General features: G+C 58.7%; 9 protein-coding genes across 9 annotated transcripts; 4 read left to right on the forward strand and 5 right to left on the reverse strand.

Annotated features, from left to right (window-relative positions):
* Nucleotides 1–37: 37 nt before the first annotated feature.
* SPRG_08135 (hypothetical protein) lies at nt 38–766 on the forward strand. Its single transcript, XM_012347100.1, has one exon. The coding sequence runs from the start codon at nt 71–73 to the stop codon at nt 665–667; it is 597 nt and encodes a 198-aa protein (XP_012202490.1). The 5' UTR covers nt 38–70; the 3' UTR covers nt 668–766.
* Nucleotides 767–1,338: 572 nt separating this feature from the next.
* On the forward strand, nt 1,339–4,253 carry SPRG_08136 (hypothetical protein; the record flags this gene model as incomplete). The annotated part of the gene is made up of 12 exons (XM_012347101.1): nt 1,339–1,859; nt 1,911–2,013; nt 2,065–2,190; nt 2,248–2,312; nt 2,362–2,800; nt 2,857–3,004; nt 3,058–3,152; nt 3,202–3,348; nt 3,388–3,600; nt 3,646–3,758; nt 3,800–3,923; nt 3,974–4,253. 12 exons carry the CDS (start codon nt 1,339–1,341, stop codon nt 4,217–4,219), a joined length of 2,340 nt encoding a protein of 779 aa, XP_012202491.1. The 3' UTR covers nt 4,220–4,253.
* A 1,812-nt stretch (nt 4,254–6,065) lies between these two features.
* On the forward strand, nt 6,066–7,530 carry SPRG_08137 (hypothetical protein). Its single transcript, XM_012347102.1, has 3 exons — nt 6,066–6,135; nt 6,186–6,841; nt 6,901–7,530. The coding sequence occupies exons 1-3, from the start codon at nt 6,084–6,086 to the stop codon at nt 7,417–7,419; spliced, it is 1,227 nt and encodes a 408-aa protein (XP_012202492.1). The 5' UTR covers nt 6,066–6,083; the 3' UTR covers nt 7,420–7,530.
* A 353-nt stretch (nt 7,531–7,883) lies between these two features.
* On the reverse strand, nt 7,884–8,186 carry SPRG_08138 (hypothetical protein; the record flags this gene model as incomplete). Its single annotated transcript, XM_012347103.1, has 2 exons — nt 7,884–7,988; nt 8,037–8,186. Coding segments are annotated over 2 exons (255 nt in total), but the record flags the coding sequence as incomplete, so codon positions are not given.
* Nucleotides 8,187–8,307: 121 nt separating this feature from the next.
* SPRG_08139 (hypothetical protein) lies at nt 8,308–9,950 on the forward strand. The gene is made up of 2 exons (XM_012347104.1): nt 8,308–8,762; nt 8,817–9,950. The coding sequence occupies exons 1-2, from the start codon at nt 8,325–8,327 to the stop codon at nt 9,852–9,854; spliced, it is 1,476 nt and encodes a 491-aa protein (XP_012202494.1). The 5' UTR covers nt 8,308–8,324; the 3' UTR covers nt 9,855–9,950.
* A 419-nt stretch (nt 9,951–10,369) lies between these two features.
* SPRG_08140 (hypothetical protein) lies at nt 10,370–13,542 on the reverse strand (the record flags this gene model as incomplete). Its single annotated transcript, XM_012347105.1, has 2 exons — nt 10,370–10,924; nt 10,984–13,542. The coding sequence occupies 2 exons, from the start codon at nt 13,540–13,542 to the stop codon at nt 10,370–10,372; spliced, it is 3,114 nt and encodes a 1,037-aa protein (XP_012202495.1).
* Nucleotides 13,543–14,691: 1,149 nt separating this feature from the next.
* Nucleotides 14,692–15,645, reverse strand: SPRG_08141 (hypothetical protein; the record flags this gene model as incomplete). The annotated part of the gene is made up of 1 exon (XM_012347106.1): nt 14,692–15,645. The coding sequence occupies one exon, from the start codon at nt 15,643–15,645 to the stop codon at nt 14,692–14,694; it is 954 nt and encodes a 317-aa protein (XP_012202496.1).
* Nucleotides 15,646–15,698: 53 nt separating this feature from the next.
* Nucleotides 15,699–20,879, reverse strand: SPRG_08142 (hypothetical protein; the record flags this gene model as incomplete). Its single annotated transcript, XM_012347107.1, has 1 exon — nt 15,699–20,879. One exon carries the CDS (start codon nt 20,877–20,879, stop codon nt 15,699–15,701), a length of 5,181 nt encoding a protein of 1,726 aa, XP_012202497.1.
* A 2,213-nt stretch (nt 20,880–23,092) lies between these two features.
* On the reverse strand, nt 23,093–23,398 carry SPRG_20589 (hypothetical protein; the record flags this gene model as incomplete). Its single annotated transcript, XM_012347142.1, has 2 exons — nt 23,093–23,189; nt 23,235–23,398. Coding segments are annotated over 2 exons (261 nt in total), but the record flags the coding sequence as incomplete, so codon positions are not given.
* Between the last annotated feature and the right edge of the window lie 241 nt (nt 23,399–23,639).

Raw genomic sequence — 23,639 nt, forward strand, 5'->3', positions numbered from 1 at the left:
TACCACGGCCTTTTCTCCGGTTGTCCACAGTGTGCGACGTGAGCGCATTTGCGTTGCCAAGATCGACACGATGACGAGATCGGTCGCTTGCCGCCGAGACAAGAGACGCCATCCGAGCAAGCGCTGGTTCATCCACTTCATTTTGCGTGCTTTAAGCGGACTCGTGCTCTGGCGCGGCATCGTGGGTCTGACGTGCTGCGAGTCGCCGGCCGTCGTCGTTCTCAGCGGCAGCGTCTACCAGCGTGGCGACATCCTCTTCCTCGGCAACAGTGAGCCCAAGATTGATATTGGCGACACTGTCGTCTTCACGGTAAAAGACCGGGACATCCCGATTGCCCACCGCGTGCTCCAAGTCCACACGCGCAACTCGGATGGCGTCGACTTTTACTTGACCAAAGGCGACGACAACTCCGTGAACGATCGCGGGCTCTACGCGCCAGGTCAGCTCTGGCTGCCCCGAGGCGATATTGTCGGCGTTGTGCGTGCCTCAATTCCGTGCGTTGGCATGACCGTAATCTTCATGAACGACTACCCACTCTTCAAGATCCTCGCCATTGGTCTCATCGCCCGAACGATCCATGGCGCAGTATCCTCGCGCGGGACTTTCCATGCTTATGGCGCGCTCTTCCTTCTCGCTGCTGGTCTTCTTTGTCAGTCGTGCGTCTAGTGACACGGCCATTGCCTCTTTATCTTGGCGAGTAGACTTCGACATTTTAAGCCACTCGCTAGTTATGAATCAACGACAACAACGGGACTTGACATGGTCGGTGGCCTGGAATAATCGATGGATCAAGCAAGTGGCAGACAGACAGGTAAGGGCATCGGCGACAGCTTTGGTCAAGTACTTTTGACCATTCTGTTCTGCGATGGCGCAGATGATACAGATCAACCGGAATCCGGATATGTCCCGCTGGTAGCTTGATCGGATCTCGATAGCAGCGCGCTTTCCAAAGCTGCCCTCTTCACACTGGTGGCGGTGCGGCATGTCCCTCTCAACCAATCACATCCTTTAATGTACCATGCCATGAGACATGGACTGTCCATGGTCTAAAACAACCAATCAAACGCGCCTTCGGATCCAGCCATTCGAGGCGTACACACCGTTCGGCCAGCTAAAATACGCCATTTTAAGCGCGATTCATCGCAGGCCTACCATTACCATGTCAACCTGCCCCGTGCATGCGAGCTTCGTCTCCGCACGCTCAATGCAAACCTCTCTTTACAATGTGGGAAGAAACCACTGTTCGATACCGTGATACCCCAGGCGATGGACCAGCTTACGTTGCGTGTGGCTAGCCAATCCGTTGCCAGCGGTATCATTGGCCCAAACCAAATTGCATGTGGCGGTCCTTGGCTCGTGCGCGCTGGCCTGCCGCGCGAGGCCTTCGCCCGCGCTACAGCTCTGGCATCGCCGACCATGCCCACCTGCTCGAGGGCCTCACCGAGGCCGATGACATGCGCCCCGTGACGCTCGTCCAGGACAAGCAGAGCGCCGAGCGCGTGCTCCAGGTGCTGGCCTCGCTCGGGCCCGACCACTACCACGCGTGCGATACCGAGGTTGCACAGATCGACGTCAAGAAAGTCGGTCCCGTCGGCAATGGGCACGTGACCTGCCTCTCGATCTACAGCGGTCCCGACGTCGACTTTGGCAACGGACCGTACGTGTGGGTCGACAACCTCGACGCGGCCGATGGGACGCTCGAGTACTTTCGTGGGTTTCTCGAGTCGCAGACAACCAAGAAGATCTGGCACAACTACTCGTTTGACCGCCACGTGCTGTACAACAAGACGACCAACATCAACGTCCAAGGCCTTGGCGGCGACACAATGCACATGGCCCGGCTCTGGAACACGGCGCGGTACATGGCGTCCTTGACGCCAATATGTCGCCTCAACGTACGACGCCATAGGTTTCAAAAGGGCGGGTACTCGCTCGAAGCACTCTCGGCCGACCTCATGCACGCCCGCAAGAAGCCGATGAAGGAGCTTTTCGGCGTGCCCAAGCTCAAAAAAGTACAACCAACTCGACGACCACCAAGCGCTTGGTTCCATGGCGCTGCATAGGACGGCAGTGCCGGCAAGGATCTTTTGCTGCCGCTGGTCGAAGAGCTGCAGCGCTTTCCCGAATTCCGCGAGCGCTGGATTCGATACAGCGCATACGATGCGGAATGCACGTGGTTCCTTCACAAGGTACGCATTCTGCGCCATGCAAGAGGTAGAAAATAATATCCGCTCGCTCTATCGTAGGTGCTCAAGCACAAGCTTGAAGCAACGCTGTGGCACCACTCGCCGGTCGATGGCCGGCAGTCCATGTGCGATTTGAAATATTGTATTTTCGAGATTTTGATCGCATTGACGTAGGTATGAGTTTTACCAGCAGTACATTGTGCCGTTTGGCGAGTGCCTCACCGACATTGAGCGCAAGGGCATGCACGTGGACCGAAGCTTCTTGGCGCGTGTCGAGCTGGATGCGCTCGCCGAGCAAAAACAGCTCGAAGAGAGTGTCCTTGCATGGGCCAGTCGGTATGTGCCGGAAGCCCACCGCATGAACATCTACTCGGCCTCGCAAAAGCAGCAGCTGCTCTTTGCCCCGTTTGCCAACGCAAAAAAGAACGTCGACCTGCCGCTCGAAAAGACTTTTGACGTCGAAAACATTGAGCAAATCATCGAGCCCGAGAAAAAGCGTGCGAAGAAGAAGCGCGAGATCACAATCCGCGGCCTTGGGATTCCCCCGATCGCCTTCACCGCGAGCGGCGCGCCGGCTGCGACAAGCGAGGTGCTGAGAGAGCTGGCGGGCAAGGTACCAATCATACTACTTGACCCCGCAAGACATGTCAATGTGGACATGCAACGTAGCCACTCGCCGACCCGCCAAAGTACGGGTCCGCGTACGACCACTTTGCCGACAAGGAAGAGGGCGCCGCGGCTTGTCGCGCGCTCAAGCAAATGTATGACATTAGCAGCATCAACACGATGCTCAACAACTTTATTCTGCCGCTCCAAGGTACCCTTCGACTGCCATATTGAAGGATTGAAAGATTGAAAGAATGAGACTAGACCTCGCGGATGAAAATGGCCGTGTGCACTGCGCGTTGAACCTGAATACGGACACGGGCCGCCTCTCGAGTCGGAAACCCAATTTGCAAAACCAAGTTGGACGGATCCCGTGACGACATTCTGTCGACTCATGCGATCTTGTAGCCGTCCATGGACAAGGACCGGTACAAGATTCGTGACGCGTTCACGGCGCCACCAGGCAAGCTCTTGATTGTCGCCGATTACAGTCAGCTCGAGCTGCGTTTGCTGGCGCACGTGACGCAGTGCAAGGGCATGATTGAAGCCTTCAAGGTCTTGCTGTTCATGATGGCCATCTCAAACGAGGACTAGGCGGGCGGCGATTTTCACTCGCGGACAGCGATGGGCATGTACGAGTACGTCCAGAAGGCCGTCGAGGCAGGCGAAGTGCTCCTCGAGTGGGACTCGTCCAAGGGCAAGCCGCCCGTGCCGCTGCTCAAAGACGCGTACGCCAAAGAGCGCAAGCACGCCAAAATCCTCAACTTTTCGATCGCGTATGGCAAGACACCGTTCGGCCTCGCCAAGGTAGACGCACGCCTCGCGGATTGTATGGACCGAGTCGTGCACTAGGACTTTAACGTGTCGCGCGATGAGGCCGCCAAGACGCTCGAGCGCTGGTACGCCGACCGCCCCGAAGTGAAAAAATGGCAGGAGCAAGCGATCCAGACCGCTCGGCTCTTTGGGTAGACATGGATCGCATGCTTGTTTACTGAGGCTCAGATAGCTACACTCGGACGCTCATGGGTCGGTATCGTATGCTCCCGGACGCAACGTCGACGTCCAAGAGTTTTGCTGCGAAGAAAGCCAAGTCCCACGCCGAGCGCGCGGCCATCAACACCCCGATCCAGGTATGTTGTTTTTCGACATATGTTGTGAATTTCTGATTTTGGATTGGTAGGGTGCGGCTGCTGATGTGGTCATGCAAGCGATGCTCAACGTCCACAAGAACCCGCGGCTTCGCGAGCTCGGCTTTGCAATGGTGTGCCAGATCCACGATGAAATCATTTTGGAGGGCCCGGAGGAGCACGCAAAAGAAGCGTGTGCGCTCCTCGTCGACCTCATGGAGCATCCGTTCGAGTCGCCGCTCTCGGTGCGCATGGAAGTGGATGCCAAGATCGACTCGTCGTGGTACAAGGCAAAATAGATCAACTTTGTGGTTGTCGGAATTTCGTTTGTGGTTTGTGCTGTCAGTGGCGAGTCGATACATTGATACTTGAATCGTCGATAATGTCATATGCCGCTGCAGGCACTTGGTGTGCGCATGAACGCAGTGCCAAGATCAATTCGTTCATTCTTGCAGTACGAGGCAACACCGCACAATAGTACTGTACTGCTACGGTACTGTAGATAGTGAGAGGATTTGTACCGGTCGTCAAGCCACATGTTTTGTTTGAGAGTTATCATGGACCTCATCGCTGCAACAACGCTCTCGTCCACTTCTGTTTGTACGTAGAGGATCCACATACTCGATCGAGGCAGCCATTCGTTCCGGTCTCGTATCTCATCGTCCTCGTGGGTGCCAATCGTAAATGCAGGGCACGGCGACGTCGTGATCGATACCTTGATAGATAGAGGAATGTTGGTGGATCTTTTCTATAGGTCGGGCGCGGTGGCTCTGAGCAACTTGAGTCCTATCGCATTGCTGTAGCAATGTCACTTGGTACTCACCGTAGTAAGGGGGATGCATCCAAAGCATCGAAATAGAGAACTCTTCTTTGTACGCGCGTTCTTGAAAACACCGCAAACTGCAAGCACAGGATTCACTGTGCACATGACGCTGTTGACATTTGTCGGCGATGGACGAGGAGAAAAGTTGGGCCGGTTTGCAGAAATCAACATGCTCTACTGCGTACAGATCGCATTGGTACCTTGTCCGCATCGACCGCGTATTCCGTGAGGTGCTCTCGACCAGTTTATTGGATTAAATGGCCAAAGACGAGGAAGCGAGGTTGAAAACGGAGCTTCTCCAACTACTGCTAAACACCCGAACAATGCGTTCCTTCCACACGATGGTCTCCGCGATCCCCTCTTTTCGACCTGCGCCATCCAGAGGCGTCGGATTCACAATGGCACTACCGGTACGCTCTATGCCACCGTCGGTCGCATCACGATTAGAGTCGGAAGGCCAACACCAGGACCAGTCCAGTGCTCACGAAGAAAGTCCGACAATTTTATTTAGCATAGTTTTATCTATAGTAATAGAAGACCCACTTCAACAACAACCAGTCCAGTGCTCGTTTAGAGACTCACTCCAACAATGGCAGTTTATCAACCACATCGGGTTGCACCAAGCCTCTGCCCTCGTGAGCTGCGGGATCATCCCTCGTGTCCTCTTAGTATATTCGGTGGTACCGAGCGCACTAGGGTGATCGGCGTGCATCGGATGGACAAGCAAACGTCAACGTTTCTTCTGGTGCAAGATTGTTCCTCGAGCAGCTGGCACGTTCTTTGGTGTGTACACATTGAAGCTACGTTCCAAACGGTGCTCTTCGTCAGAGGCCAATGAACGAACCGACCGAAGAGAACAAAGCGTTCCGTTATAGGAACGACTTGGCACAAAGATGCTGCGGCAGTTAGCTCTGCACGCTATCACCCGTTGGCGCTGGGTCGCATTTCTCGCCACAGATGCACGCCAAGTGTACATCGCTCGACTGGCCTCACGCTGCTGGCTTTGAACCCACGCCCATCTCCCTCACTGTTCCTAGCCCCCGCTAAACTATTTGCTGTGGGGCTGCTGGTAGAACACGGCGTTGGGCAAAAAGCAAGCGCATCCAAGACTCAAGGCGATGTACCATTACGATGTAGCACTGCGCCCAACCCATTACGAGGTGACTACATCTGGTCTGGCTCTTCCAGTCCGCCGATTGGTTGAAATTCCAAGAGACGAGCAACCTCGCGACAGGTGATTGGCTCGTTGGCGAGTTTGCCGCTCGACGAGGAAAGTACCGGCTGGCCGAGCCGCCCGATGGCATCGAAACCAGAGTCCGTTTAGCCCCTTTTCTAGCACGATGGCGCTCTTCCCACGAGGATGGCTGGGCCTCCTCGTCGTGCTCAGCATGGGTACGCTACCTCCGGCGCCAGCAGCGCCGGCTTACGCTGTGCGACCGTAGGTGTCGCGTGCATGGCCCAGGACGAGCCCTCCGGGACGCCGTCAGCCGCACCGTCGTCGTCGCCCGTCGCGCCGACGACGGTGCCCGTAGTATCACCGTCACCAAAGCCGACTGTGGCACCGACCCTCGCGCCGATCACCGTCGCGCCCACTCAAGCACCGACGCTGGCGCCGACGCCGGTGACACCCAAGCCCGTAGTGACATTGGCGCCGGAACCGTCGACTGCCGCACCGGCGCCGTCGACCGCAGCGCCCAGCATCACAACGCCGACCAAGATCTCTGTCGTGCCCATCACGATTCCGCCGATCAAGACCGTGAGCTCTGCATCGAGTGCGGCGAGTGAGACGCCGACAACGACCGCCGAGCCCGTCGCGTCGCTAACGAGTTCGACGACCGGCTCTAGCAACACGACCGAGCCGTCGACCAAGAAAAAGGCGTCTGGCTCCGGCTCCGGCGCCAGCACGAGCTCTGAGGGATTCTTCTCGTCGGGCAACTGGCAAATGTGGGCGGCCGTCATCGGCGGACTCGCCGTCGTCGGTGGCATCGTCGCCGCCGTCGTCATGAAAGCCAACAGCGGTGGCGACGACGACTACCCCGACCTCGACTCGCCGCCGCCAGCCGCGCCGACGGGCAAACCCGTCTCGCCCGTGCGACCGGTACCACTCATCGCAATGACGCAACAACAAAAAATAAACCTCGCAACGTGTGTCTGTAGTTCAATGCGGCGCCGCCGACCAAGTTTGAGCCCATGTCCAACCACAACAACAGTATGTTCGGCAAGCCGCTGCCGCCACCGCAGCAAGCGAGCTTCTACGCCGAGGCACCGCCCACCGACATTGCACGCAAAGCCAACGCCATGGGCGGCAACGTTACGTTCACGTACAACGAGCCGCGCGTGAGCACGCTTCCGATCCTGGAGCGCCGCAACTCGATGAACCTCACACGCTTCTCGGACGGCTCGGATGTCATGCAGATCGGCGGCAAGTCGCACCGAAGCTCAAGCGCGTCAAGCGCCGGCTGGGTCGACGAGCCGCCGCGCATGGACGACCGGGAGAGTGAAAACTTTCTGGCGACGTCCGGGGACTCGCGCGTGTCGTATGCAAGCACAACCTTTGACATTGACCGCGCCGACTCGGAGGCCAGCATCGTGCGCTACTCGTCCCAGTACTCGGAGTACTCGATCGACGACCGCGGCACCGAGGCGGGCGGGGACCGCGACTCGTACGAGCTCTAAGGACGACATCGAATTCGCAGAGAAGAAGACAAGGTGTCCATAGTATTTAAAAAGCAAGGAAACCGAGCGTAGGTTGTTGATGATGATTATAATGAATGTAGTGGTGTTGCCACATCATACATCTACGGCGGAAAGGAGTTGAAGCAACATCGAGGACAGCGAAAGGCGATGAGCGCAGGAGTCGCTTGGGTGATGCTACAGTACCCGAGCAACGTTAGCACGTTCGAGTGCCATCGAACTTTCGATCGAATCTTCCGTCGAACGATTCCGAGCCTTACGACCGTGAACGACCCACGGGCTTACCCAAGCTGAGCTTGCCCGCTGCGTCGTCTGGCGGCTACCGCTTTGCACGGCTGTGCCAGCATCCCAGCATTCTCGCGACCTGAGGCCCACGGGTGCTGTACCGCACTGCAAAAGTCTAGAAACTAAGAACTGACATGCGGCCGATACAAAGCACAAGTTTATCATCCGAGCTGTCCATGCCAGCGAGTCTCTTCACTGAAGAAGAGACTATTAGTGCCATCATGCTGAAGAGTCTCCAGGATAGTGGCACTGGTCGGCCGGCTGTACTACGTCGAGTGCACTGTATACTCGCACTGTATGAATAGGTAGCGTGCCTGTCTCTCTCGCCATCCGCGCTCTTCATCACGTGAACATGTCTTCAATGGCCTTGGATGGCTTCGCACGAATCCCTCGTCATCTTCATCTTCCTCGACGACCTCCACCTTGTCCTTTCTTCCTTCCGCGTGTGACAGCAACGTCGAGATATATTTTTGCGAGTGATTTTCGATACCCAACTTGTCGCAGCCAATCACGAGGCGAATAAATAATTGCGCCGCCGTTGCAAGTCCCACACGCCCGCTGGCTCCACTTTGCCATTTCCGATTCCGCTCGAATTGCATCCAATGGCCCGGGAGCGCGACTCGTACCATGCGCCGCAGGAAGGCGCGAAGCGCGAGTGCAACGACGTCTTCTTCCTCCTCATCTTCCTCGGCGTCCTCGTCATGACGCTCTTCTTCGCCGGCAGCTACGGCCCGGCGCTCGTGACCGCGACCGAAGTCACGGACGCGACGAGCTCGACCGGCTTCAAGATGGTCATGCAGTACGTGACCTACTGCGGCTTCCTCGCGCTCGGCGCGTCGCTTTTCTGGATCGTCGTTATGATGTTCCTCGGCGAGTTGCTCATCTGGGCGACGCTCGGCCTCCTCATCGCGGCCTCCGCCGCCGCCGCGATCTTCTTCTCCAAGGAGCTCTACGACCGCAAGATCGACTACTACTGGTGGCCCGCGGTGGTCTTTGGCACGCTCGCGCTGCTGCTTCTTCTCTACTCGATCTGCATCCGGGTACGTCCGACGCTTGCATTTCTTCGACGCTGATCTTCTCTTCGTCGACTTTAGCACCGAGTACGCTTTGCGGCCAAGCACCTCAAGGTCGCGGGCTGCGCGCTCTTCCGCTTGCCCATGACGCTCCTCGTGGGCATGCTCATGGCGGGCGTCCAATTCGCGTGGGGCCTCACGTGGGTGATTGGCGCGTTCGGCCTTGCCCACCACCAAGACTACCTCGTCATCAACAGCACGTGCACGAGCACGGCGACGCTTAGCGACTGCAACGTCAACATCAAGTGGGGTCCGCTCCTCGGGATGCTCTTCGGGATGCTCATCGTGCTCTACTGGGGCGCGTCGGTCGTCAAGAACATCGTCGCCGTCACCGTCGCGGGCACGGTCGCGAGCTGGAAGGTCAACGCGGCCGCGCCGTGCCTCACCATCGCATCCTGGCTGCGCGCCGTGACGCTCAACCTCGGCAGCATCTGCTTTGGGTCGCTGCTGGTCGCGATCCTTGAAGCCATCGAGACGACGCTCAGTCTAATCTCGAGCCTCGTGGGCCAGAGCGGCAACTGCATAGCCGCCTGCCTGGTTGCATGCGTCGCATGCATCATTGGCTGCATTCGGTCGTGGGTCGAGACCTTCAACCGGTTTGCATACTCGTACGTCGGCATCCACGGCTATTCGTTTGTCACCGCGGGCCAGCACGTTTCGGCGCTCTTTGCCGCAAAGGGCTGGACGGCGATCGTGAACGACGACCTCACGGGCAAGGTGTTCTTCCTCGGAAACATCGCCGTCGGTCTCCTCACGGCGTGGTTTGGCATGAGCTTGGTCAACCGTCCGGGCCACGAAGCGGAATTTCCCGGCTTGCGCGACCCTGAGTACGTGGTCGGCTTTGGCGCGTTCATCGTCGGCTTCATCGTCAACAATGTGCTCATGTCGCTCATGGCGAGCGCCGTCACGACCATCTTTGTGCTCTGGGCCGAGGACCCGATGGGGTGGCAGCTCACGCAGCCCGAACACTACGCGTCGCTCCATGCAGCTTGGCTCGACATCTACCCGGAAGAGTACAACGATGGGTACGGCAAGGGCAACAATGCGGGTGCCGTCTGACTCTTTGACAACGGCCACGGGTGAAACATACTCTGACTGCGAAGCCAAACTAATCTATACTGCATACTATCCTAAGGATCGTATCCTTTTCTACGCTTCTTTTTTATCTTGTCCCATGGGTTGCGCTTATGGAACGGAAAGAATGTCCTGCTTGCGATCGTCGTCGCATTATTGCATTTCATTTCCAGCGTGCTTGAACGTTGAATAGGGTTGCCGCCATCGAGCACTGGGTTGGATACCGGCAGACCATCCCGCCGTCGAGGTGTGGAGAGGCTACACAACGGGCGCATCGTGGCTCTCTCCAAACGTGTACAAGTGACTCCGTACAAAGGCGCACAAAATGCAGCGATGCTTCCATCAATCGTAATAGCCATCGTACCCGCGAGGACGCCTGTCGACTAGTACCGGTGCCGGCGTCCGTAGCGTACGCGTCGGCTGTTGTGCGAAGAGCGCCGCAATCACAGCATCTGCCTCGGCTTTCGTTGGCGCCGCGCGCTCGCCAGACAGGTACGCCATCATGGCGATGTCCCGCTGGCGCTGCGCTTGGGCCCCACTTTTGTCCAGATTTGTAGGCGGACCGTCGCCGACCCAAGGAGCGTGAGCACCACGCATTGATGCGGCGGGAGGGCTTTGACCGCTGCTCGCAGCTTGGCGCAGATCGCCGACAGCAGCGTATGCAAGGTCTGATACGGTCCTTGGTCGGTCAAGTGACGCAGCAGCGTGGTGCACTCAGGGCAGTGACAGGCGACGTTGAACGTGACCATCGAGTGTGCATCGGGGGCGTTGGAAGCGTCTTGCAGGGCAGCTTGGATGAGCGTCGCGAGCCGATCGCGATGTTCCTTGTACATGGTCAAGGTCGTCTCGAGGTACCGAAGGACGGGGTAGAGCACGCGGCGGACGTAATAGAGTGCTTCCGGCGACGCGAAAACGATCTTGGTTGTCAAATCAAGGAGCCGCCCGACATGCGGCGGCGAGAGAAAGTGACAAGCCGCCAGCGCCTCCAGCACCGTCCACACGAGCTCCTCGACGCTCACGAGGTTTTCGTATTCCCGCACCACGGTGGCGGCGACCTCGCACCGCGCCCGGTTAAAAAATCGTCGGCGATGGCGACGGCGTCGGCGGCTGGCACACTCGCACCACTACGAAGGGCTTCGAGCATGATGCGGACTACGTTAAAGTCGTCTAGGACCGCCACCTGCTTGTAGACAGCGAGGACGTCGCTGTACCGAGCGTGGAAGCGCACGGTCAAGTGGTCGATCTCGCAAAAGGCCGAGAGCTCCTTCGGCAGCGTTGGCACTACTTCCCGGAGCCGAGGCAGAAAGGGCGCTGCGACCGTCATTGGTGTCGCGTTGAGAACCGCCGGGACGACCATGAGCAAGAACGCTTCGGGCGTCTTGTACAGGGTCGTAGCAAACGTGTGCATGGTCGTTGGAAACGACGACGCGGTGGACGCTGCGGTTGCCGCCGCCTCGAGCTCGAGCGCCGCTTGGAGCATCGGTGGATTCAACTGGTCCGCCTCCCGATATGCGCCGTGCGACTGGATGGCCGCGAGCTGCGTTGCGAGCGTTTCCCAGCACTGGACGAGAAGCGGGACGAAGCCGTCTTGCGTGGTGTACGCGGCGCTGGAGACGAAAAGCCGGCGTATCCACTGGATCGTCATGCCAAGGGACAGCATGTAGTAGAAGCCCTTGTGCTCGGGCGCGCAGAGAGCGACGATATCCCGACGGAAGGGGGCAACACCGTAAGTGGCGATGGCGGCTTGGAGCCATCGGAGACCGCGGCGCCGGGACGCTCGTTTGCGCATTGTAAAGCTATGCGGTAGAAAGCGGCCCGCCAATGTGGCCGACGGGTGGCGGAGCAGATACGCGCCGACCGAGTCCACGTGGGCGTCGATGAAGCGCACTTCCGGGGCACCGATTGCGTCGATGAGGCTGGCGGCGACGTCCTCGGTCGTTGCAAAACCAAGCCGACTTGGCTCGTCTTTCTCGAGGGCGGCGACAGCGACATCGATGCCTGCGAGGCGCGAGCGGTGGCGCTTGGGCCAAAACACGAGGAGAGAAGAGCGCAGGCGTTTGAGACCGCGCCGTGTGACCCAGCGCCCGACCGACCGACCGACGAGTGTGGACTGCATCGCGATAGACGACGTCGGGTGCACGAGCGCTTCGGTGATGCGGCGCCACGGTTGGCGTGTCGGAATCTCGTCGCAGACGCAGTACTTGTAGCCGCGGGCTTGAGCTTTGCGATACGCAGCGTCGACACCCGCATCGCTGTCCTGCTCGCCGTCGTCGATGTCGTCGTACTCGTCGTCGTCGGTGTAGGCACGACCGTCGTACGCGATTGTGTCGTCGTCGTCGTCGTCACAATCCGAGTCGCTTTGGTGCGGCAAGTCTCTGCGGTCATACACAAGCGCCATTGGCAACTCGTCGCCGTCGCCTGCCTTCTCTGTCGCGTCACGGCGACGCCTCTTGGTCGTCTTGGACTTGCAGAGAAAGCTCTTGTCGACGGCGTTGTCGGTATAGTACAATTGCCCTTCGTCCAACAGATCCCTTCTCAGGTCGAAACGCCGACGCTTCTTCTCCACGGCGGCGTCCAACCTCTCGTCTTCGCTGCAGAATTCGGCGTCCGACGCGTCCGTGTCACGCGCGTTGCCGTTGTCGTCGTACGTGTCACGAGGAACGTCCGAGACCTTGATGGTAAGCTCGCCATAACCCAACGGTGTGCGTTCTTCCTTCGGCAGCTGCGTTGGCGCGGTCGGCGCCATGTCGTAATGTCGAAAGCGTTCTTGCCGCGCCTTGTTGCATTTGGGCGTGTGCATCTCGGTGCTCGTGAGCTGCTGCCGCGACGCTCGAACGAGCGCAACATCAAACGACCCCGCGGCGACGAGGGCGTCGAGAAACGCAGCATCCCGACCTTGAAGCGCCTCGAACCGCAGATCGGTGGTCTTGGTGTAGAGCCGGTACGCATACGTCGTGTCAAGCTGGTGGGGCTGCGCAGCGAGGGCCGCGAGCTCGCTGGCGGCGGACGACGTCGATGCCGGACCTGTCCGATGCGGCTCGCCGTCGCTCGTCACCAAGTTGTACACGAGGTAGGCGCGGTGGCCGGGCGCTGTGATCGGCGCCACAGCGAGGCTGCAGTCGTTGTACCACGCGGCGAAGCTCATGGTCATATCTGTCAACGGCATCCACGCCATGTCGTCCTGGCCCGTGATGGTGATGCGTCGGGCGCACGCCGACGGCAGCGCAATGGCCAATGTCCCGAACGTACCCCGGGGTACACGCGCCGGCGTGAGCACGGGCGACGCGCCGGGGCCATCGATCGTCATGTGCGAGAGATGCATCACGGGGCGTCGACATGTAGGCTTGAGGACGCTCGTGACGATGTGCCGCGTCCAGCCGTCAAGGTAGCGCGCCCACGCAAGCTCGCCTTGGACAAAGTAGATGTGCTCCTTGGGCACGACCAGCGGCGCGGCGCCAAAGCTGGTGATGACCGACGCTGGCTGCTTGACCGGCACCAGATCCGGCGACGGCTTGTGGCCTTGCGACCTGTCGACGCCAAGCTTGGGCACGCCAATATCAGATAGCTCGCCCGTTAGAGCGCACTTGCCAGTCATCTTGACCGTGCCTTCGAGGCTCTCGATGACCTGCAGGTATGCTGTCGACATGGACGTCGCCGCCTTGGTGCCACCCATCGACATCTCACAATGCCGTATAGATTTGCGCGTGCCAAGTTCGAAACCGATTATACTATGCTTTGTATGTAGCCCAACTACGCGACATGTATATGCGAACTTGAACGCAAAGTGGCGGCTTCTGGTTTTGATGCGCATCAACCAGCGGCGTGGTTAGTCGCTGCTTCAGATCGCGGCGCATTGATCGTTGGCTTGGAGGCAACTGAAGACGAGCGAGAGGCCGCCGCTGACGAGCGCGCTGAGGATCGGACTGACAAGGCTCGCTATGGTGGCGATGTACTCGAGGCCACGGCCCACGAGCCCGCAATTCCAGATACATCACCAATCGAGTCACCGCGCGAGAGTGAGGATCCCAATAGTTTCATGGAGTATACTGAAAAGACGAACGCGCATGGCGGTAAGAACCTTGTGGTAAATCACAGCGGCGCAAAGACTTCTGTAGTGTGACCGCGCGAGACAAACTTTGCCGATTGATTTCTTACGCTATATGGCTCGCACGGCGACGAGACGATGCGATTTGGGATCCCAGAAGTCCCTTGTATCAGCCTACCAAGTGTGAGCGATTTCATTTTCTGGGCGTTTGTCGGCTTGGCACGCGCCTCAGCGGCTGAGCAGCAGCGACTTGCAGCCCGTATCCGGAATGCCGGATAAATGGAGCTCGGGCCGATGCATGCGAGCGAACTTGCAGATATCGAACGCATTACAGCATGTTCTATGACAATAATGGATCAATGTTGTCGAAAGACGTTCTTGCCAAACAAACAGAATTCAATTTGGTCGTAGCACCATCACCAAGGCATTTTTTGGTACCGTGGATTACATTATGTAGATGGACAGACTCCCCGGCATGCAAGGGACGCGTTGTGAGTATACTGCTGCTCGCGTACCGGTACATCGCGTGAATGACCTTGGCTTCGTGGCGCTCGAGCTTGAACGTTGGCTTGAGCGAGCAGTTCTCGACTGAGAAGGGCACCGACTCCAACAGCAGCGTGCGCACCCTCGCGATACCGCGGAGCCAATGTCGCATGCTCCGTAAATCCTCGCGTACGACAGAGATGAAGACACCTCGCCCGAAGCGACGATCTTGAACGAACTGCTCTGGTCAGAACCGAGTGATTGATCGATCAAAATTGTTTGAAAAAGTGCAACTTAACGAAGCAAACGCTCGATCTGTTTTTCAATTTCGCCAAGGTCGTGGGCATACGAGGCGGGAATGTTGGAGCACTTGAGTTTGTTGTACTTTTGCACGAGCTCGGGCTGGCAGTTGGCAAAGATGTACTCGCGCAGCGGAAGAAACTTGGTCACGCGCGGCAAGGCCCAGCCAGGATAGATCGCCTCAAACTCCTTGTACGATCGTTTGCCGCTTGGGAATAATACGCTGCAGTTCTTGATCACGTTGGTCGCGCAACTTAGCGCAACCAGCTCGTTTGTTCCGTGCCAATTGACACCAGTGAGGCCTTCCGGCTGGTGGTACGTGTCGTGGAGCGCGCCGTCCGTCGACGAGACATGGCCCAGCGCCTTGGTGCACGGACACTTGCAGCGCGGACAGGGCTTCCCACAGCGCGGCATGATGCCGTCGGCCGCACCGTACGCTTCGTTCCGGATGACCTGGATGATTTTTTCCGTGATCAACGAGCTCCACATGGTCGATGGATTGAGACGATCGTCGAGGGCTTTCAGACGCGCCACAAGACTCTGCGGGACGCTGCGTCCGACGTGATGGACTCTGAGAGAAAACACCGACGGTCCTTGGTCGTCGCAGTTCATAACGAGCCCCGCGACCGACGGAAGGCTCTCGATGAGCGCGCTCGTACCGCTGCACTTGAGCCGACTCTGCAGCTCGAGGCGCAGTGCGTGGACAAAGGCTTCACTGCGCTTGCTCGCGGTGTCACGCGCCGAGGCACTCGCGCTCACAATGCTCTCCTCCACGTCGCGAACGAGCTTCTTGGCGACGCGGAAATGGCACTCTTGGACTTGGGCCAACACGAGACGGCTCGTGACACCCGCGGCGTGTTCCACCGGCTGGTTGATGTGCTTTAGCACTGTGTCCATCTCCCGCTTCCGCAAGAGCTGCAAAAGGTCCTTGTCCAAGGCGGCCTGCATCGCGTCGGCAGCACGCACCCAGCGCGCGTCCTTGAGCGCGGAGGCGACAACGCTCACGCTGAGACTGCAAACGCCTTTGTCAAGTGGCGACCGAGCCACTCGTTCAGTGTCGTCGAGAGCAGCTGGGCGGCTTTCTGACCCTCGCAGACGCTTTGCGCAAAGCGAAGCATGCTCGGCCGGAAGGCTTCAAACTTGGCGACGACACTGTTGACCGCGTCCCAGCGCGCTTGGCGCTGCTGGAGCTCCGACTTGAGCGTCGCGTCGAGCGCACGGAGACCGACCTTGAGCTCCGACGGCTTCAACTGCATCGCGCTCAAAAGGCGCTTGACGTGCATCACGCACGCGAGCGCGGCGTTGTCTGCGTAGCGGTCGACGTCGGCGAGGTCGCTGCACACGCGATCGTGCACCGCGTCGGCGACTTTCGCATCGCGTGAGACGTCGGCGCCCTGCACCCAGTTTCTCGCCGATTGTAATGCGCTTTGGAGCATGGACGGATCGTCGTCGTCGCTGCTTGTCAAGAGCCGGAGCTCGTCGGGGGTAAAGATATTGCTGTCGTGGATGACGCCATGCACGAGCTTGGGCACAAGCGTGGCGAGCGGCGGTTCGGCCTGGCGGGCCTTGACCAAAATCGCGTCAAAGATCGAGTCAAAGGCTGCCAGCGTCGTCTCTGGGCCCCACTTGGCGTTGTGGTCGACAATAGCCGCTTGCAGCTCTTCCTTGTATACCTTGGTGATCGCGTCACAGTCGAAAAGGTGCTGTACTTTCGATTGGACGAGGCGGAACGAGTGCGACGCTTGCCGCTGCTTCTTGTCCGCCCACGCAGTTTCCATCGCGGTGGCCCACTTGGCAAACTCGTTTTGGCCCAGCGCCGTCGCCACGACAGCGTCCAGCGTACCGACCGCACTCTCCGCGTGGTGCGTGAGGAGAAGCTCGTACTTGTGGCTGCGGTTGCCATCCGGCGCCTTGCTCGCGGCGCTGTCCGCACTCATCGTCTGCAGCACCGTGTCAAAGGCCTCGCTGTAGATCGTAGCGAGCGCTTGCGTGTGCCCTGCCATGGCTTGCACCAGCCGGTCGTACACGACGCGTTCGTGGGCCGACGCAAAGTCCAGCTCAAAGTTGGCGCTCTCAAGACACATCCAGACCAAATCCAAGCTCTCGCTGAGCTCGCCGAGGGTGCGCGCTCGCCATGCTCCGTCCTCGACAGCCCGAGAGTGGATGTAGTCTCGGAAGCGAACGAGACGGTCGCCAAAATCGGGCAGCGGCCCATCGTGGGGCGGCGTCGTCTGGCCTTGCGTGAGACCCAGAAAGCGAACGGCACTCGTCGCTTCGTCCGTAATGTCGGCGGCAAAGTCGCGCAGAAACGTCGTGGCCGTCGCCTGCCGCACGGTCGCAATCTGCTTGGCGCTGCTGCGCAGACTGTCGACGAGGGCGCGCAGACTCGTGGCCATGCTGTTTTTCTGCGTCACATCGATCTGATTGAACGCAAAGTAGAGCTTCGTCGGGAGGTGGCCGCCCGACGTGGCCGCGAGCTCCGAGTTGGCAAACGCCGAGAGCACAATCGGCAGCACGTCGTGGATCGTGTTGGTCGACTCACCCTTTGTCAAGATGATGGTCGCATCCGCGGGCAAGATCGCCACGGACGCCATGCGGTTGTCGTGCCACACGTTGCCGTCGACGCCGACGTACTCGGGCGACTGGATACCTTCCGTGTCCAGTAGCAAAATGTAGTCGTACGCACCGCCATGGTCGCACGCGAGGAGCTGCAAGTTGACACCGCGTGTGCAGCGCGCGACGCTCGTCCGGAGTCGGACGCCAAACATGCTATTGAGCAACGTCGACTTGCCCGACGACTGGACGCCCATGACCGAGAGCACGAAGACGCGCGTGTCGGCGGGCAACGCCTCATCGAGACAGCGAAGGATGGCGCGGATCCACTTGTCGTTGGCCATGCCGGCGTCGCCGTCCATGAGCTCGAGCGGAAAGCCGTCGAGGAGGTGCTGGACCGCCAGCGGTGGCAGATGCGCGTACACGTCGGGGTCGGCCGTATACATGTGCGAGAGCTCGCGCCACAGATGCTCGAGACCGGTGACCATGTTGCCCAACGTCGCAAGGGCCGCAGCGTACGCGGCTCGCGTGGCCTTGTTGTCGACTTCGCTGAGGGCCGCGAACGCCCGCTCGCACTCTGCGCGCGCCGTGGCCGTGATCGCTTCGCATCTCTCGGCGAGTTGACGCTCGAGGTCGATGATGCGCATCTCGCGGACCGCGACATCGGGTTGTTGGAGAGCGTACAAGAAGTATTCGAGCAATGGCGTTTGAGACACCATGCGCACGGCCTTCTTGCGGGCCGCTTCACGGGAGGCGATGCGCTGGCGCAGCATCGCTTGGTTGGGTACGTTCGTCTCCCGCTGGAGCGCAATGCGCAGTTCGGACTCGCAAGCAAACCGCTGCTGGAGCACCAGCGTCTCGGTGCGAAGCGTCGCAAAGTTGGTTTGAGCCAGCATACTCGCCACTCGCTGTCGCATCGACCAATCCCGCTGGACGTTGCTCGGCAGCGACAGCTGGTCGACGAGCCACTTCCGCGCCTCGTGGGGCTCCTCCAAAATGTGTCCCGTGATGCGCTCAAAAGACGACGACATGGGACATGCGAGTCCGAAAGACGTCATGTACGTCTTGTTGTTGAGGCACGCATCTTCCTCTTCGTCGTTCGAGTGACACCACTGCAGCACCGTGCCCCGGGGCAGCGTCAAGCGCACGGGCTGGCCCCCCGTGTCGACGATCAAAACGTCGGCAAACTGCACAATGAACGGCTCCAGGAGCATGTAGTCGCCAATGACGTGGAGCACCATGACGGTCGTAAACTCCGTGTTCTCCTCGAGAAACCCCCAGCCGAGCTCGGCGACGACCGGGAGGTTCGTGACGTTGTTGCCGTGCGTGCGGTCGAGGCAGTGCACCGAGTCGACGTGAAAGACGTGCTTGATCCAGTCCTTGGTCACGCTGCTTCTCGTGGGCTGCTCCGAGACGACCGCCACGCGCGTGACCGAGGCGTCGCGCATGAGCGACGCCTTGCCTTCGAGGAGACGCGTCTCGACGAGGCGCAGTGCAGGTGCTTCGCTTCGCAGCGTATCGTGTGTCGACGGAACAAGGAAGGGCACGAGGTAGCGACGGTCGAGAAGAAGACGGTACACCTCGGCCCGCGCGGCCGGTGTCAGCGAGGCCACGAGACTCAAGAGCCCATCAAGGATGACGGGGCCAGGGGGATCCACGCGCTTGCGCTTCACGCCCGACGTTGTGCTGTAAAGCTCCTTGACCAGACTCAGACGGTGCTTGAGCGTGTACCAAATGAGCCCGGGAAGGTCCGTCGTCTTCTTGGGCTTGGACACGACCGTCAAGAGATGGCTCATGGGCTGTTGGAGCATCGGGCTGGGTGGCTCGTCGACCGTAGGCTCGCTCTTGACGAGAACGGGGGCGGGCGGCATCTCGTCGTCCGAGCTCTCGGTCGTCGCACCGTCCCCGAGAGCCTGGACCATCGCATTGGCCATCGCGAGGATGTGCTCGTGTGTGAGGATACTCTGAAAGCCGTCGTCGGTGCAGCCAAACTTGCGGGCGACACCAAAAAGCTCCTTGTGATCGCTGGCAGAGACGGTCGTCGTGATCAGTTCGCCAATGCGCGCGGTCAAGAGCGCGCCATCGGGCATCGCCGCCTCGTGAAATGCACCAAGAAGGATCTTGACTGCGATCGGCACGTCGCGCGCGTCCAGCGCTGGGACCCGCCACGGGTACATCGGGCCTCGGAGCTTAGGGGCGTCCTTCTTGAGCGCGGCCAGCTGCCCGGCCCGATGGAGGGCCTTCTCGACCGCCGCGTCCAGGTTGATACCTGCCTCGACCAGCACGGCGTTGAGAACGTGCGCGTAGATCGTTCCGAGCTCGAGCATCGCCATCATGTCGTTGGCCGCAACGAGTACACGCAAAGCCGCGTGCAGACGCGGGTCCCGCAACGAGTCGACCAAAAATGTCTGGTGGAACTCAGCGTCAAAGCGAAGCGCGAGCAAGATCAAGTCAACCAGCGCCCGGCTCTCGACGGTATCGGCGGTGGCAGCGTCGACCTGGTGAGCAATCGCCACGGCGGCATCGTCTGCGCAGTCGACACGCCAATGCTTGAGCTCTGTGCCAAACGTCCGATCGGTTTGCCATGCCTCGGCGTGCACTGTATGCACGGCAGCAGCGACGTCCGAATGCAAGTCGCTTCCCGAGACAAGGGCGACCCACGCATCGCGCACGAGGGCGGCAGCGCGCTTTAAACCAGCAGCCGCCAAGAGCTCCCAGACGCTGACGCGCATCATCGGACGATCAATGATGTGCCACGTCGCAGGGTCGAGGGCGAGCCGCTGCTCGAAGATCGCAAAACTGAGCGCGTCCGGGCCCGTGCACTGAATCTCCGTCGCTATCTCGCATCGCGTTTTGAGCTCGTCGGGTAGCGTGCTCTCGCACACATCGATGCTGCTCTGGTACGGAAAGCTGCTGTAGTTGATCGAAAAGTCGCAGCTCTCCATCGCCGGGCACACCGCCTGCAGCAACGCCGTCGCTTCGTCACTCTTCGTGGTCACATGGACCGTCTTCCAGATGATGCCGCCGACGTGGAAGGTGCCGCTGCACACGTGCGAGCCATACCCGAGAAGAAAGGCCTCGGCCGTCGCGACGTCGGTCACGCTCGCGGCCTCTTCCATCGCCGACGCGGTAAGCGGCACCGAGAGGACGTCCAAGTTGAACGACTTCATCGGCACGGTTGCATAGGTCACGTGCACGACCGACTTTCCACGCAGCGGCAGATCGCAATGCGGTGCCGGATCGCTCGATCGGACGGCAGCGCAAACGTTTTTGGCGGCGGCGGCGCTCGGAAACCACGCCTCAGAAAACCCAAAGCAGTGGCCGAAGAGGGCAGCGGCGCCGCTCGCTCGGGCCACAACGTCGTCGGCCGTCGGCGCGACGTCCGTGGCCGACACTTGGTAGCTTATCTGTGCCAGCATCTTCTCAAGGATGGGGAGTCGCTGGAGCAGCGTGCACGAGTCTTGGAGCTTGTTGTCATCCACGATCCAGTGCGACACGCCCAGCGCCGAGGCAAGCTGGTTGAAATGCGCGACCGCAACGTTGATCTCGTCCTCGTAGCCACCGCGGACAGCGCCATGGAGGTGAACAGAGGCCTCGATGGTGTCGCACAGCGTCTCGGCCAGACCCATGTCTTCGTGGCAAATGTCGTTGGGACTGACAGACCACACCTCCAACGATTTGGAATTGCCATAGCATCTGACCAATCACATGGTGTTTCTGACGCATAGCTGGCCAATCAACGTGCTCGATGATGGGCCAAGATTTCGCTTGGTCGTGGCAAGTGTCACCTCAGAGCGTGCCACCTCATGGCAAGAGGAGTGAGTGCGAGGCCATACATTTCACGCCTTGGTGAGGGCATGGATTAAACATGAAGCTATTCTTAAGCCATCGGCAAGCGCTGTCGTTGGACCAGTCTACAATGACCGTCGGCCATTGCATAATTTCTCGGCCATTGGCCAAGACGTTCTGAGATAGCCACAAGTACGACGCGATGTGGTAGAGCGATTCGCAACGCACTGCCATGGATGCGATGGACGGGACTCTGGGATAGAGTGGCTGCGGTTGTGACCAAGATAGCTCGCTCGGCTCCGAATAACCCCGCTGACATGAAGGCATTCCATGAACAAGGCTATGGATTCGCTGTGCATATATGTAGAAGGCAAATCGCGTCAACTTGCCTCACTTGCTCCGTCGTCGCCCACTCATTTCTGCTATGCTACCTCATGGGATGTCAATCATGAAGGCAAACTCAATTCGTTATCCTGCCCAGGCAGTTTATCGACCCCCACTCTCCAGCTGGATGGATACGAATGTTGCGATGACAATGGACTTTATGCATCTGTCTTATCCTGCTGCTTCAATCGCGCATTTACATGTTAGCACATTAGTACAGCGATAAACGAGCGATAAATAAAACATCAGAAGTTCTAAAAGGCGTTCTCCGTTTAGCCATCGAGCCAAAAACGCAGGCTTATGAACCATAAACGTTGCAGCGTTACGATATTTGGCTCACGGACGAAAGGAAGAAAGAGAAAAAAGAGGGAAAGAAGCAGCGAGAACACTGGGAAAGCAGCGTGCCTGTCTATGGCGTTCACTCGAAGACAACAGGCGTCCGTGCTCCGGTCTGGGCTTCCAGGAAGTGCTCCTTGGAAGAATTAGACTTGATGTTTGTATTGAAGGTGCCATACGTGAGCCAAAAAACGATTTATGGTCCACGCGACTAGCATTTTGGCCAATCAAATGCATTTTGGATGCTGATTGGCTCCGTTACGAAGCTCCGTCGATTGGATTGGCCCCGATAGATAAATTGAAACGTAGAGCACTTTGTATCGCGCTGACAAACCCCATGGACGACCAGGAAGCTCCGATGCCAACCTCGCCCACGCCAACCTCGCCCGCGCCCACCTCGCATGTGCCTACCAAGCCCGTGAGTACCGAGCCCGCGCCCACCGGCTCAACACTGGTCGCCTACAGGGCTTTGTGATGTGGCTCCCATCCAGCTCGTTAAGCCCATCGCTGTCAACCGTGCAACGACGCGCGAAGTTGAAGTTGCCGCGCCATCGCCAAAGCCTTTTGCAGAGGAGCGGGCGAAGCGCGCGCGCCGACAGCGGCGATGCCCGAGCTGCAAGAAGCCAACCGACCATCACCCGCGGGACCCTTCCAAGCTTGCCGAAGCATGCGAGGTCGGTGTTTACGCAAGACACCTACGCGCCCTGCACAAGAAGCATCGCCGCACGTGTGCGTCATCATCACCAGGAAGGGTGGGCAGTCGGACCTCGAGTCCTGCGAAGAACGGTGGGCCTTGCTGTCGCGCGCAGCAGATCCAAGCGCTCGAGGAGGCCCGGAACTATTTCGGCGTGAATTGAATACATGTCCTGTATTGTGTGACGTTGGTGTCGCCTGGCATGCTTCCTACACAGCCCCAATTGCCGGAGCTCCGCTCCTTATATCGCCCGCAGCTATCCGCGTTCGTATCGCAGCTCCACTTAACACTATTTACGTTGCCCAATCACCTTTGGTGATTTCTGGTATTGTTTTGGTTTTTAGCCAATCAAACGCTGTGATAGATAAAAAATTGCAACGGGAGTCAAAGGTTCGCCAAAAGCATCGGGTAAATCACGAAATACACTATTAATATCTGGCAAAAGGTGGTAGGCGACGCGGTCGAAATGCCCACAAGAGGCGAGATGTTTTCAAAGCTCACGTTTGATGGACGGAGCAGCGCACTGCCGATACTTTTACAGTAAATATACGATAACTAAGCTTAGTATACCGTATATATACGGTATGACACTTCATTTTAATACAGAATACAATTTTGAAATAAAAATGAGATCGAGAGTCAGTCAGACATCTTCAGCGACCTTCCTTGCAAAACCTCACAGGACTCAGGACAGGACTTCGAGAGGATGCACGAAACGTCGGTGGTGGTGAGAGCACTAGTGCAAAAGTTTTAGAGCGTCAATGAAAAGGCATCTCTTCACCTCGAATTTGAATTTCTTTGGATATTTCTATCAGCTGCCAAAGCGACTGTGCTCGTGTGGGTGGCTATGGTGGTTAGCGTCACGACGAGGGGCTTTTCTCGACACAAAGGCACGTCTGAATTACTTGAAGTCGGTAGCCCTTCTTCACAACCATTCTTTTCAAGTGTGAGCCACGAGGCTCTTGCATTTGCCATGAATGTTGGTGGTGACGATGCGTGGACGCCAATGGAAACGTTGAACTCGGTAGAGTTTTCAAGCAATCAGCCAAGAGCGATCCCACACCCGGCAAGGTCGTCGACTCGTAGTGTCCTCGTGTACCATTTTCGTTACCGAGTAGAGCACACGCTGAGTCTACGTATAAGCTAGCTGTTGCGTTGGCACACTCCCATGTCCACGCTCGGCGAC

Source organism: Saprolegnia parasitica (assembly GCF_000151545.1).
Source record: "Saprolegnia parasitica CBS 223.65 unplaced genomic scaffold supercont2.33, whole genome shotgun sequence".
Lineage (NCBI taxonomy): Eukaryota > Oomycota > Saprolegniomycetes > Saprolegniales > Saprolegniaceae > Saprolegnia > Saprolegnia parasitica.